The sequence below is a fragment of the Dermacentor silvarum genome, chromosome 1, assembly GCF_013339745.2.
Source record: "Dermacentor silvarum isolate Dsil-2018 chromosome 1, BIME_Dsil_1.4, whole genome shotgun sequence".
Lineage (NCBI taxonomy): Eukaryota > Metazoa > Arthropoda > Arachnida > Ixodida > Ixodidae > Dermacentor > Dermacentor silvarum.
This window is the reverse complement of record NC_051154.1, coordinates 307,452,858-307,467,373: the sequence shown is the minus strand read 5'-3', so window position 1 is coordinate 307,467,373 and position 14,516 is coordinate 307,452,858. Positions and strand designations below refer to the sequence as shown.

Genomic DNA, 14,516 nt, shown 5'->3' with positions numbered 1-14,516 from the left:
CTAAATGTACAATAAAGAATTTATTTTCTGCGTTAAAAAAAAAGACCTTTTCTTTTCTACAGTGGAAAAACTGGTCAGCTTGTCAAGATCTGAGGACAGAGCAACGTCTTCTTGCTGCATGGTGCAGCCTCGAGTCCATTTTGACTATACCAAAGAATGTTTTGACAATGGCGTAAGACACTGAAAAGCTGGATGCAAAGTGTGGCATTGTCATTGGTTTTATACTTCCTGGCTTGCCATAAAAGGCATGGCTTAGACAGAAAAGGTACACATCGCAATGAATTACATAGGCTAGGCTTAGTTGCGAGAAATCAGTAAAACACATCTGCCAGTCTATCAAGCAACATGCAATTCATATGAATCTAAGCGCCATAACATGTGAACTTAAAGGAAGAATAAAGAGAAATCATTTGAGCTGCATTAGTAAATTATCCTTCCACAATGCCAAAAAAGCCACTCTTACAGTTAGAAGAGGCTAGGATGTGATGGATTTTGATGGAGCCTGCTCAGGCCTAGTTAGCTCCTTATTGGTAAATTTGGACTATATTAGTTCAAGAAGCGCCAAAGACTTTAACTTAGCAAGTTTCAGGAACATTTACTGAGCCACAATGGTCAAAATATGAGAAAAAAATATCAAACCAGTTTCGTCACACTGACATACCGGCACTAGGATTCTGACACGAAGTTCAACAAACACAACTTTGACCTTCATTTTATTATGTAATAATCGACCCCTTACTGCAAAATTAAAAAATATGGTTTCTAACCAATACTTTATCAGTCTAAACTGACGTACTATTTCTTTTTAGTGTCCCTTTAGATGAGTACCACGGATTATAAAAGCTGCCTTACAACTGTTTAGTCTCAAGCTCTTCAGCTTAGCATAAGCTGCCTAAAAGATAAGACAGACTGTCAGGCCTCTGATATGAGGCAGCCTTGTAAGGCAATACACAATCAAATGACTCTTTTAGTACTAACTTTATCTTCACAATTCGCAGCTGTAATTGCATATACTCAGCTCGTACACTTACAGATTTTGTGCTGCCCCTTCATTGGGAACTTTGTTTTCAGTTCTTGAGGTTCCTCACATATGAAGAGGAATGGAGAGAAGCATTCCCCAAATGGATACTAAAATAGGTAAAAAGGAAAGGGCAAGACTGCTTAGAAACAGCAACAGAAGAAGTGGTTCTAGAAGTGGCTATACTCTGAACATCAGTACATAGTGTGCGTGTTATGTGATGTAAAAATGGTTTACGAAATACTAAACTATATCTGGACACAGTTATAACAGCCCAACTTATAATGAGTACTCATTTTTATCAACAAAGGCTGGTGAAACTTGCACGTAGGTAAAGGCATTCTTTCAGAATGAAAGGTGCACGGACTATTAACTCGGCCAGAGCAAACACAGTGGTCTTTCGCAACACTGAAGTGACACTTCACAAAGGCATTCTTTCAGAATGAGAGGTGCATGGACTATTAACTCGGTCAGAGCAACACCGAAGTGACACTTCGCATGGCTGAGTCCCTGAAGTTCTACGTGGTTTCAAGATGCCCGCCTGTCGGCATGCTGTGCTTGGCACAGTGGAGTGCGTGCTCTTGTGATGGCATCCCCGTTGGGGTGAAAAAAAAAGAGAAAAACCCTGAGTAGCCATATGATTAACAAGTTCAACCTCCTGGCAAACGATAACCACTGCCCAATCAAGGATGCAGCAGCAAGTGCCCTCAAAGGGAACATGTATAACATGAGCCAGTGAATCGCCTCTTCTACTCTTTTAGGAGGAGCCTCTCCTGCATGATTATCTTTAGAGCATATCTTCAGAGCAAGACATCTTGCTTCCCCCCAGTAATGTTCTTGCCTGTCTTGCGTCTGCAAGAATGAGGCAGAACACTGCTTTGAAAGGCGCTGATTTTTGGCTTCTTTAGCAATGTGCTTGACTTTTGAATTCGTGCAGTACTTAATGCAACGTGTGCTGTCAGCTTCTCTATAGCAGAGTGCAGAAAGAAAAGTACAGAGATAATGAAGATTCCTATTGTAATATCTTTTGATTCAGGTGTTTTTTAAAAAAACTTTTAACAATTTTCACTGGTGTGAACTTCGACTGCCCACAGCAGGTCTTTTTCATGAGTGAGGAAGAGCACGGCAGAGATGCAGAAACATGGCACTGATTTCCTCCTTTCACTGGCATGCACAACGTTTAGAGTATGAGTGGTCTTCACGTGTGATGATGTACTTGAAAATTCAAAATATTTGTTCACATTTAGCGCTGCCCATGTAGATATTATCACATGTTCAATAGTGATATGCCTTGGTGCCATTCATTCACATGTGCAATGAAAGCAGGTGTATCACCGTGATGGCATCGTTTTGCAACAGGTACAAAACTGAATGAGAAAGTCTGGTGGCGACTGTGACTGGGAAAAACGTTTACGGCCATCCTCAGTGACACGGTCCCTGATAGCCTATTTCAAGAAGCCTGTAGCACACCGATTGCCTTCTAAGAAATAGTAAAACAGTGCTGGCTGCCTTGCAGCTTTCCTACACAGTTTTCTAGTTTACAGTAGAACCCCGCTGTCACGTTCCCGGGTGCTGCGTTTTCCCGGCTGTTACGTCGTTTTCGGCCGGTCCCGGCACAGCTCCCATAGAACCCAATGCATAGGTAACCCCGCTGTTACGTCGCAACTATGGGACCGTTCCCGCATCATACGTTGCGAACTGCCACACCGCGCCGGCCCGAGCGGCCATTTTGACTTTTCATGTCGCTTGGCTTGGTTGCTTGACGATGGTATTGGCCGCCTAAAGTGCTGGGGGTAACATTTATTACGTATTTTCGGTTTCCACCAGCAAAAGTATGGCCTTTGATATCGGCTTTTGCTATCTAAATGATGTCTATGACGCGTTGCGGCCCTAAAATTGGTTTTGGCTCATAGATGTTCCGTATAAAGTCCAAGGGCGATAACGCCATCGCCGCGCGCCGTATGCTTTCTTTCGTGCGCGAGACGCAGTCGTCGGCTCCCCTCGCACGCTTTCACTCGCACATACAGGATACGTCGCCGCGCGGCCGTGTGCTGAATTTGCGAGTGAAAGCGTGCGAAGGGAGCCGACGACCACGTCTCGCGCGCGAAAGAAAAGCAGGGAGGAAGCGCGCCTCCTTCGGTTGCGCTCAAGGCACCAGCGAGGGAGCGAGGGGGGGGGGGATAGTGGGCAGCGTTGTGCTCTGGCATCATACTGCGCGGCGGCGCGCGGTCCCGCGGGCCGTGTCTTGAAAGCGATCTGCGTGGGGGCAGATTCTACGCAGTGTAGGTGCGTCTGCGGCTCGTGGCTTTGTGCGTGCTGCGTGTTCTCGGCGCTCAGTTTGGGTTGAAGCGATAGACAACAGCACGAAGTTCACTTCGCTCGCTTCTGCAGCGGCGCTTAACTGCGCGTGTCCGCTCTCATGAGTGTGATGTGTTCATGTTTGCCTCTGGGCGCTGACACCATGTTTGTTAATTAGTTAATAACCGAATGTTTACAAGTTTATACAGACTATAAAACTACTATTCTTACTTTGTATAGCTCATCGCAATCGATACTTCGGCTGTCGGGCGAAACTACTTTTTGTCGAACGTAAGAATTAAAATAATATTGTGTGCAGTTCAACACTACTCCCATTGCTCAATTTTTCCTGTTTCCTGGCTCTTGCGTTTCCCGGCTCTTACGTTTTTTTTTACGGTCCCGTGAAAAACGTAACAGCGGGGTTCTACTGTACTTGTTAGGGCTTTGAATTCAAGCAGGAGTTGTGAAGAGTGCCAGAGGAGAGATGCAAGAAAACAACATGTAAGCTTAAACCTTACTGAACAAGAGCGAATGATTTGTCAGCATGTAATGATTTGTTTCCAATATGTGCCAGAGCATTATGTATAGGAGGATAGCTTAAAGCAGCAGATAGCAAAAAATAAGTGAAGGATCAGCTTGTGTGTTGGCTGTTTGCTACACCTTCACTGCATGTTTTTTTGCTGTACACTATATAGTGCCCCTTATGGTTACAAACATGTAGCTAATCCATATGCTAGCTGTTAGCTGCCTGTATTATTGTTCTGTGCATGGATTTATTATCATGCAGTAATAACAAACACTGCAGGCCATTGGTGCACTAGAGGTCACTGAAACTTTTAGAAGATGGAAGAGACACCTGTTTATGATAGATGTCCTAGGGCAGGCACTCAACAAGGTTGACACATCCCAAAAGGCAGCTTGTTGGGTACTCATCTGGAAAACTAACAATTTCTCCCGTCCCTGCCATGGAGAGAAAGAAAAAAAAATTGGTAGTTTAAAAAAATCATAGCATTGAAATGGACATTTCCTCAAAGTGTCGTCATGCTCTGTTTGAAACAGAAACTAGACACTGATATCATATCTGCTAAAAAAAGATGGTTTTTAAGCTAACCTAACCTGGCTCCGATGCATCACATTACCTTTAATTTACTTAATGATTTGTGTCAGCATACTCTCAATCCTGTAGAGGTTATAACTGCAGAGGTATGCACCCGTGTTCATAAAATGGGATAAAAGCCGCCATGCTTATTGCTACAAGACATGACACAATGCACTCTACAAAGTTTCCCGCTCTTATAATCATGGCTTGACCTCGGGCGTTTCCCAGTGTTGTGATCAATAAAAGTTGAACAAGGGAAGCATTGGTCAAGAGCATTGTTTCGACAATGGGACTTGTAGTTGTCTGCGCCTTGCTCAATCGCTGTCAAGCACTTCAAGCCTCCAGCAACCCAGTGTGTTGACAGCTAGTGGCACATATATATAATGAAAAACAAGTGCCTTACCTTCGACAATCTTGCGATAGATGTCAACCACTTTACTGATGTCCTCCTGGGTTGGCTGCTTGCTGGCTGAATGGATCCACAGACGGCCCCTGTATGTTGTAAACCAAGCGTGCCCTTCGTGCCTGCAAACAGGCAGAAAACACAGCCAACTTACACATTAATTCAAAATGCACATAGACAGTCAATTGTTCTATAAAATATCCTAAGTTGAAAAAGATATCACACACAATAAAATCATGACAGATTGATATACACACACTGAGTGCATGCTCCTGGTAAGGATACTCCCATGGCCACTTGTTTAACGTGGGCCAGTACAATCAAACCCGGATATACAGAACCCACATATAACGAATTATTGTGTATATCAAACAGCTGTAAAATCCCATTGAAAATCCCATGCAAATGTAAAGACTGTTTTTTCATGGCCGCCGCCATTGCGTAGGCAGTGGGGCCATCTATGGGCAGTTGGCATGCTGGCTTGGGCGAACGCCCGTGTTATATGCTACGGCATACGCTCGGCGGCAGTTTCTGGTGGATTTATTCACTCTCCCGCGGTCTATTTAGCATGCAATGGCATCTTCTATGTGGGGAACGGTCCTGTAAGGTGTAGTGAGGGAATTTAAGTCTGAACTAATTAAGCAGCTGGAGTTTCTGCTGGTGTTAGGGCAGACGGAAACACCCAGCGCGAGGTGTGCGCGTTTGTTTGAGCTTACAATCAGCCTCGAATATCAGTTAGGTATTTCTGAAAAATTTCTTTCACGAATGTTACCTTACTGCAGCATTCTCAGCACTGTAATTCTAAGCTCTGGTTTAGCTGCAACGAGTAGTTATGAAACATCTGACAATCCTAACAGCGTGTCACCAATCCTAACAGTTTGGTAAATAATAACCGCATACCGTACAGTTTGAATCACACTATTCAAGTGGTCGAACGACCAATTGCAGACTGCACGAGCGTCCAAGGCAGTACTAAATGCTGTGTTATAGATCTGTTTGTTCTACAGTAAGACCACTTATAACGTAACTGCTTATAGTGCAGGACCGGATATAGTGCGGTCTTTTCAGACTCCCGTTAATTTTCCCATAGCACTCTATGTATACAGGTATCGCTTATAGTGCAGTTGCGGGAAACGAAATACCGGTTACAGTGCGGCTGCCTGGGATACAGAAGTCAGCAGAGACGGTGAACGCTCCCCTCAAACGGGGGCGCCAAGAAGTGCTCGAGGAAGAAAGAGAGACGAAGTGGAGGAGAAGGGCACGTGGTGCGAACGAACAGCCAGTGAGGCTAAAACCAGAATCTTGAGTGCGAGTCGTGAAATATCACGGCGCACATAGCGAGCGAGGGCCACGAAACTGCCAAGGCCTGCCTAACGCGCTTCACGATAATGGCAGTAAACGAAACTTCAGGGAGCGGGCGGCGCCGGCACGGCAGTCACGGGGAAGGCCGCACGCAGAGACCATGGAATGTGAGGGAGGAGAGCGGCAAGGAAGCAGATTTCGCCTCGGCAACTCCGCCGCTTAGGTGGCTCCCCTCGCCCTCCCTTGTAGCTCCCTCACTTTCGAGTGTCACCGTGCACGCCCGCCGCCATGCAGGAGCCGCCGCTACAGCCGGCCCGGCGGCAGCTCCCCGATGTTTCATTTTCTGCCGTTATCGGGAAGCGGGCAATCGCCGGCCTGGGACAGCGCTGCTGATTCCCTCTGCGCCATAGCCGCAGCGTGCAAGGTCAACACATGACTAGAAAATAGAGAAAGCATAAAGGAGAAAGAAGGGTTCACTGCCATTTCCTACGCGTGGCTATGGTAGCGTGGCTGAGATGTCGGCACGTACACGCATGTTCCGGCGCAACGCAGTATCGGCGACCTTGCCATTTGAGAGAGGGTGAAATTTCTGCCGCGTTTTTTTTCCTTGCTTTTTATTTGTTTTGTTCGCGCATGACATTGAGGGGTCCCTCCTAAGCTTTTACCCTATGGCGGTGCCGGCGCAATGCCGGTCGGAGGCGCCGCCGCGTGATTTGGTTCGAATTAACGAGATTCGACTGTAAATTGAATGCAAACGTTCTAGCCGCATTCCTCGACTGTCGCATACGCGTGACGGCTCGGGGCACATGTTTTGCATATGTGCGAGCCTTGAAAATTATTGCTTTGGTTATAGTGCGGTACCACTTACAGTGCGGATATTCGCAACTCCGGCGACTTATGTTATAAGCGGTCTACACTGTATATAGCGCATGGTCCAAGTGGTCCAAGCATGCGGCACGATCATGCGAAGTCTTATTTCGTCGTTATCCCGTGTTCTGTTTCATTTTGCCGCAAAAGGAGGACATATGAACTCTTTTTTTTTCAGTCTCATAAGTTAAGTCATCTACGACGCATTCACCCATCTTATGGAAATTGTGTCCTTACAAATAGCTGTTGGATTCCCTTTATACGATCCCCTTTGTATATTGAGCCTTACAGGGCAAAAAGGCAATGCCGATTGGAGCACGAAGTTTGCGTGTATCATGTTGGTTTAATTGCCAATCGCAGTGCTCGCTGTGTTGAGCAGAGCCTTCGGCCTCTTGCAGGAGGCTAATGTAGACATCGTGATTTGAAGTCTACTAGACTTAAAATGGGTGAGAATGATGCCGGTGGCTGATAGAAATGTTCTACAACAAGTCTTCGTTGAGTGAAAACCGATACATCCAACATAGTTCACAACACATACACCGCGGCTGATCATGCATGTCGCATTTTTGCATACCCACGAGAAATTTGTAGATACGTAGCTACTGTTGCGCCTAAAGGCTACACAGTGGTTGTTTGATGACCTCGTAAGACCTGACATCCCGTAAACTGCACTCAGAACTAGCTAAAACACCTCCAAATCGTTCCGCAGCGCGCGACCGGCAACACATTCAAGCCGCACCGCGCCGGCTCGCACAAGCCAGAGAGGAGGAAAGGCTTGTCGCGTGCCTTTTCCTCCTTGCCCGATGAAAAGGTCTATAGGGATGGTGCACACGTATATAGAATGCCTGTTCACGAGCACATTCGATATATCAAAAGCGGCGCCGCGCTGAAGACCTGAAAGAGCACCTCTTTGTGCACTTTGAGGTTTTCTGGCACCTGGCGGTGGAGAAGAGAATGTGCAGTCAGCTGAGCCACGTCAAGCTGTTTGGCTAGCCCGCATGCTACCTCAAACGTCAACATTCCTTCTTTCCGATTTTCATGGCGTCGTCGTGTGGGTAGAGTGCCTATTCGCAAGTTCATTTTCCGCAAGTGATGGCCACTGCAAATGTAAAGAAAAGAATTAACTTGGACTTTGCAAGGAAGTTTAAAGTGGTCCAGTAATTTGTACAGGTAACTAAAGTTTGCTTGCTTTTTTTCCGAGTTGCGTGCAGTAACTTAGCGGCCCTCGGATGCACCAATCGATATGCTGCCGTTTGCCTGTGGGCTTATTATTTTATATATCAAATTAACTATATATCGAACTTGTTTGTGTTCCCCTTCAGATTCCATATATCCAGGTTCGACTGTATAATGTAAAACTATTGCAAATCCACCATTTTTCCTTGCATGATAGATCAGAGTGGCTCAGGCACATCCCATTTAGGTGGAGCCCGAGCCCTTTCGGCTTATCATGGAAGGCTAATGGCAGATTTGGAATAAAAACAGCTTGGAACAGTTTTACGTTATACTGGCCGTGGTCTGGTATGTGTAGCTTAGTCCATAAGTATTGCTCACATTCCCAGCAAATTGTAACCCATGGTTCTTCAGTTTTGGGAGTGCACAATTCAGGACATGGTTACATCTCTCTCGTTAGGATAGCCGTAAATGCTATATGTATTGTTCGATCAGTTTAACAAACTTCTTTCTATTGTGATAGCAATTATATGGATACTTGAAGCGTATTCAAGCCATTGGCGTCGACATCATTGTCGTGCTATCCTGCTGATGAAGCATGCGCGGCTCGAATGCGTAGGGTTAGAAGGTGAGGAGAAAAGCAATGTGACCATGACATTATGCGCATGCTATCAATGAATCAGTTTGTGACAACTTGTGGTTGATCTCGGATGTGCGCTGTCCAACCACAGAATGTGACCTGCTTCTTGGGAGAGGGCATTTCAAAACTGACATTTTCATGCAGTACACTGCTGGCCAATAGACCAAACAGTATTGCAGTGGTACTAATACATTAGGTACTCACTTAGGTGGTAGAAAAAGAGATCTACAATTTCATTTTTCAAGAACTAGCCAAGTGTTCCCAAAGCTAACTTGCTGATTTACCGTATTTTCCGGAGTATAAGACGCGGTTTTTTTCTGAGTTTTTCTTTGGTGCGACTTATACAAAGGTGCGACTTATATATCTTTTTTTCCCCTTTCACTCTCGAAATTGTTTCCTTATTTTTTTTAAATTGCGGCAACGAATGTCAGGTTGTTGAGTGAGCAGTTGAAGCCAGAACAAGAAGATTCAGGTCGCAAAACACCGAACGCAACTGAAAAATAAAAGGGGGGAGGCGAGGGGGTCGCCGGGTAATGGCTGCTGTACTTCGCACAAGCTACTAAAACAACCAATAAATTTCGTACTTGCGAGCCACGAAGTTATTTTTCTTTTTGTTTTAATATTATTTTGGCCTTTTAGTATGTTCTTTGCCATTCTTTGCCATTCTTTGCCCATCGTGTGTGTGCGGTCTGTGGCTGTTCTGTCGCCATCTTCGCTTTGTGCGGCTCGTTTCACAAGTGCGTATTCGTTTCTCTGGTTCCACCATGCCGCCTCGGCAATCGCGCAAGAGCTACACAGCAAAGTTCAAGTTGACAGCGGTTGAGTTTGCGCTTGAAAATGGTAACCGTGCCGCTGGGCGACACTTTGGTGTGAGTGAAAAGATGGTGCGCGACTGGCGCAAGTCGGAGGAGAAGCTGAGGGCTATGAGAAAGCACGAAGAAAGCTGACCGAGGATTGAAAGCCCGATGGCCTGAACTTGAAGCCCGCCTGCGCGCGTGGGTATTAGAACAACGTGCGGAAGGCAGGGGATTGTCAACTGTGCAGTTGCGCCTGAAAGCGTGCACGTGGGCTCAAGAGATGGGAGCTGTTGGTTTTGCCGGTGGAACTTCTTGGTGCTTCAGATTTATGAGGCGCAACTATTTGAGCATCAGAGCGCGCACAACGCTTTGCCAAAAGCTGCCCGAAGACTTCGCCGAAAAGTTGGATAACTTCAAGGCGTTCGTGAAGAAGCAAGTGGAGGAAAATGAGATCGCGGAGAAGCACATTGTCAACATGGACGAATTCCATTGACATTTGATATTCCGATGGGACGAACTGTTGCGGAAAAGGGTGACAAGTCGGTGCTGCTGCGAACAGGACATGAAAAATCGCATTTTACGGTTGTCCTTGCATGCTGCGCCGACGGAACCAAACTGCCACCGATGCTCATATTTAAGCGGAAGACACTGCCAAAGGACAGCTTCCCTTCAGGTGTCCCTCATCCAGCGAATGAAAAGGGATGGATGGACGAAAGCATGATGAGCATTTGGCTTGACAGGTGTTTTGTTAAACGACCAGACGGCTTTTTCCATGTAAAAAAAGTCTGCTCGTCATGGATAGTATGCGTGCGCATATTACCGACTCAACACTGCGGAAGGTAAAGGCTGTCAACTGCACGCCTGCAGTCATTCCAGGTGGTATGACGAAGATTCTGCAGCCTTTAGACATCTCCGTCAACCGCAGCTTCAAAGCTGTACTGCGGCGTTTGTGGGAAAGTTGGATGACTGAGGGCGAACATAGCTTTACGGCCACTGGACGCATGAGACACGCGACGTATGGCGATGGTGGCAAAGTGGGTAGACGAAGCGTGGGCTACCGTTCTGTGTCGACGATAACTGCAGGCTTTCCAAAAAGCTGGCCTTGTTGCTTCAGCGCCTGCTAGCGATTGTGACAGCAGCAACTCTGAAGATGACGATGTCTCTGCAGCCCTGCCTAGTGAAGTGGCCGAACTGTTCGACAGCGCATCGGAGGACGAGGCCTTTGACGGTTTTGAATACGCGCAATGTATAATAAATCTTTTTTGCTGCTTACAGAATTAACTGCATTCTTGCCGTAACTTGTGGCACCTTGACTGACGCGTTAGGGGGATTCGGTTGATCCGGAATAGGTAAGTACATTGCATCTGAAACGGAGTGCATGCCGCGTCACGGTTAGTTGTGGTGATCGTGCGGAAAAGGGGTGCGTCTTATACTAGGGTGCGACTTATGTATGAATTTTTTCATGAAAACATGCTTAAATAGAGGGGTGCGTCTTATACAAAGGTGCGACTTGTAATCCGGAAAATACGGTACTTCACAAGCTCACAACATTTTTTTTTTTCCATGAAGAGACAGTCCTCGGTCTCTGGCATGGCAGATCAGTGTCAAAGGCAAAGATGCCTTTTAACAATGCCATAATTCAAAGCAAAAATTTATAATCATACCAAATCTGAGGTGTTAAGTGCCAAAACCACAATCTGATTATGAGGCATGCCGTAGTGGGGAACGCCAGATTAATTTTGACCAACTGGGGTTTCTTAATGTGCGTTTAAGTCTAAGTACACAAGCGTTTTTTACATTTCACCCCTATTGGAATGTGACTGCTGCAGCTTGGATCGAACCTGTGACCTCGAGCTCAGCAGCGCAATGCCATCATAGCCACTGGGCTACCGTGGTTGCTGACTGGTTCTTGCAGCAATAGAACTAAAGCTGAGTTGCCAGACAAGGAATTCGTGAAAATAGATGATTTCAGTATAGCTACACGTTTTAGAAATCAAATAGATTCCTCGTCACATTCAACACAGTGTAAAACACTGAGCTACAGAACATCATCATACTTTTTGATGCCGGCCACTAGCAGACCAGCATATGGTTGTTGCACAGAGAGGGCAAAGCCATCGTCAGACATCTCCATGAGTGCTCGATCCTAAATGCGAGAGCTGAGGACTTGGTCAGTGCTTGAGGTGCACAGCAGGCTATTCTCGCCATTAGACGGCTGCGTTTTGGTGCACGCAGGGCTCTGGTTGGCATATACTGCAGAACAAAGCAGATGATTGCGAGTTCCAAAATATTACAGTAAAACGCCCGACGACAGAACGTACTGGGAGGACAGCCAACCCTTTCACTGTTGTAGAATGATATTTCCCTAGCAGGACACCGATTAAAACAATCTAAACGGAAAAAAAATAGAAAGCATAACTCACAACACAACTAGTAAAGATGGTGCAATGGTTCTGACAACTTTAGCAAAGTGAATTTTCACTGCCTTTAATCTTTCAAGTGCACATACCCTCAGGAGGTGGCATATCCAAAGCTGGATCCTAAAGTGTGTGGATTTACTTCTCTACACACACGGTCGTTGATATTTGCTTCAGCCATAGGTGCTACGAGTGACTGCAAAAAGCTCTGATGCTGGCATGCTGTGCCTCCTCCTTCACCACTTGGCGCCCAGCAAAATCTAGCGTCACTGAAACAAATGAAGTTCAGCTTTTTTCACAAGGTTATTAAAGTGACAAAGACATGCAGCCCCCATTATTATATGCATTGTATTCTCAGCATGGCTTGTCTGGTGGTTGTATGCCTGCGTAGAAAAAAGTTATGGGTTTAATGTGCTATAGGCAAACCATGGGCTATGAGGACTGCTGTAGTGGAGGGCTCTGGATTAATTTCAACCACCCGGGGTCTTAACATGCATCAATATAAGTAAATGAGTGTTTTTTGCATTTCACCTCTAACAAAATATGGCGACCACAGTGGGGATCACTTAGCTCACACTCAGAAGCCGAATACCATAGCCACTATGCTACTGTGGCAGGAAGGAATGATATAATAGCAGATTTTACAATGTCAGATAGACACAACTGAAAGCCAGAGGCCAGTGCAGATTTACTGCCAAAACTCTGGATTTTCTTGAAAGTTAACGAACTTCTGTTGTCGTCTTGAAGCATTGAAGCATGTGCTCTGCGCACAGCTCCTGTTTCTTCTTACGAATCATTTCTCGTTGCTCAAGGTAAGCTATTTGCTGTCAGAGGGAGTAGTAGTCAGCATATCTATTACTCGTGTACAGCGTTCCTGCAAGAATAGTCACCACATTGTGAGAATAAGAAAATGTTACAAAGAGGTCGGGAGCTTGAACATTTTTACATGCATAATGACTAGAAACATGAACATTAGTTTTTCAGTACTGAATGAACTGAATGTTACCACAATGAATGAAATGTGACAGAAGAGGCATGGCTTTCAGTGCATGCTGCAACCATTAACAAAGTCCATGGCTTTACTTCCTACTCATCTTCTCAACCGTCACTCAGCTTAACAGCATTTAATATCAGCACTTCAAGTCTCTGCTTTTCTACAAGCCCCTTCATGGATGCGAGTGAACAGAGATACTTCAGCCTCCTGTCCAAAAACAACACCGTCCACGCGACAAGCATTGAAGGAAAGCAGAGGCTTGTATCACTTCACTGGTATGATATCAGATACTGATAACCTGAATTAAAAAGGTTAGTAAGATGAGAGCAGATGTGAAGTTGTAAGCCCTGTAGCTAATTGACATGTGCAGCGGTTCATAGCACCGTTAGACAGTAGAGCCCATACCGAAAACCACGCGTACTACGCAGTCACATTTCATTTTGCTGTGACAGTACCTTGACTGTAAAGTAATTGCTTTAGTGAAATGTTTAATACAAGGAGTTTTTAGAAAATTGTCCAAGGACACTTCACTGATGATGAAATTATTTTATGGATTCTGCTTGCAAGTTTTATGAAAGAAGCTTTCGCACACTACATCTGTAACCTCCATGAGGAATCAAGTGGTGTTTCTTTGATTAGCTTTTCAGGAAAACATAACTTCTCCTACACAATGCTACTGAAGGGCGCTGAGCTGCATGCATCATGCAGCCTTTTCTGGCTCTGTATTCTAGGCATTAGAGAATCCCATGCATGGCTAAGGATTCTAACAAAATAGAGCAACTACCTTGCATTTACACTGCAGTGTGGTTTTGATCCAGACATATTCTGTACTGACACAAGGCAGACTGGTCAGGCCAACGAGAGCTTGAGAGGACGTGTTCACGATACAAAGGGTTGCTTTAGCCATAGCAAAACATTGAATTCTTCTGTTAAAAGATGCATCGCTCTGAGTACGCACCATTTTGAGAAGTTACTGAGACAGAAACCAATAGACTTTCACTACACCAGGGGTTCTCAAGCATGTTCGTTACGGGGAACCCTGCAAGCTTAATGAGCGCCAAGGAACCCGTCCCCTCCCCAATTAAAATGTCCTATACAAATAATGTCGAATTATCCAGAGTATAAAGAAAAGAATAAATGAATACTTGCATACTTCAAACACGCTTTATTACGGAATGCATCAGAAAATCTTGTTTCTATTTTCACAAAAGCAGTGAGAAGCTGAAATTCTCGTCATCATGACTGATTAAGGGCTAGCAGCAGCGAAGGCTCGCAACATCTTCGCAGCGCGGCCCGCGGCGCGTCTTATCTGCAGACACGCTTTCACTACCGTGCACACATCCAGTTATTTTTTCACTAGGAAGGTGGTCGCCAACAAATGTTCGTCCATCAAGAGTAGCCGGTGCTCTTAATCTTTGACATTTTTGCACTGAGTCAAAGCACAATAAACGCTTGCCGCAACCGCTGCTGACGAAACGCGGGCGTATCGATGCTATCATAGACGGCGA

General features: G+C 45.5%; 1 protein-coding gene and 1 long non-coding RNA gene across 2 annotated transcripts; both read right to left on the bottom strand.

Moving 5' to 3' along the window:
- Positions 1–18: 18 nt before the first annotated feature.
- Positions 19–13,895, bottom strand: LOC125939607 (uncharacterized). The gene is made up of 3 exons (XR_007464924.1): positions 13,884–13,895; positions 1,032–1,128; positions 19–144 (listed from the first exon to the last, which is right to left on the bottom strand). It is a non-coding gene; the product is annotated as an uncharacterized LOC125939607 (long non-coding RNA).
- On the bottom strand, positions 4,175–11,787 carry LOC119442186 (activating signal cointegrator 1). Its single transcript, XM_037706962.2, has 3 exons — positions 11,655–11,787; positions 4,819–4,940; positions 4,175–4,276 (listed from the first exon to the last, which is right to left on the bottom strand). The coding sequence occupies exons 1-3, from the start codon at positions 11,729–11,731 to the stop codon at positions 4,191–4,193; spliced, it is 285 nt and encodes a 94-aa protein (XP_037562890.1). The 5' UTR covers positions 11,732–11,787; the 3' UTR covers positions 4,175–4,190.
- Positions 13,896–14,516: the final 621 nt, after the last annotated feature.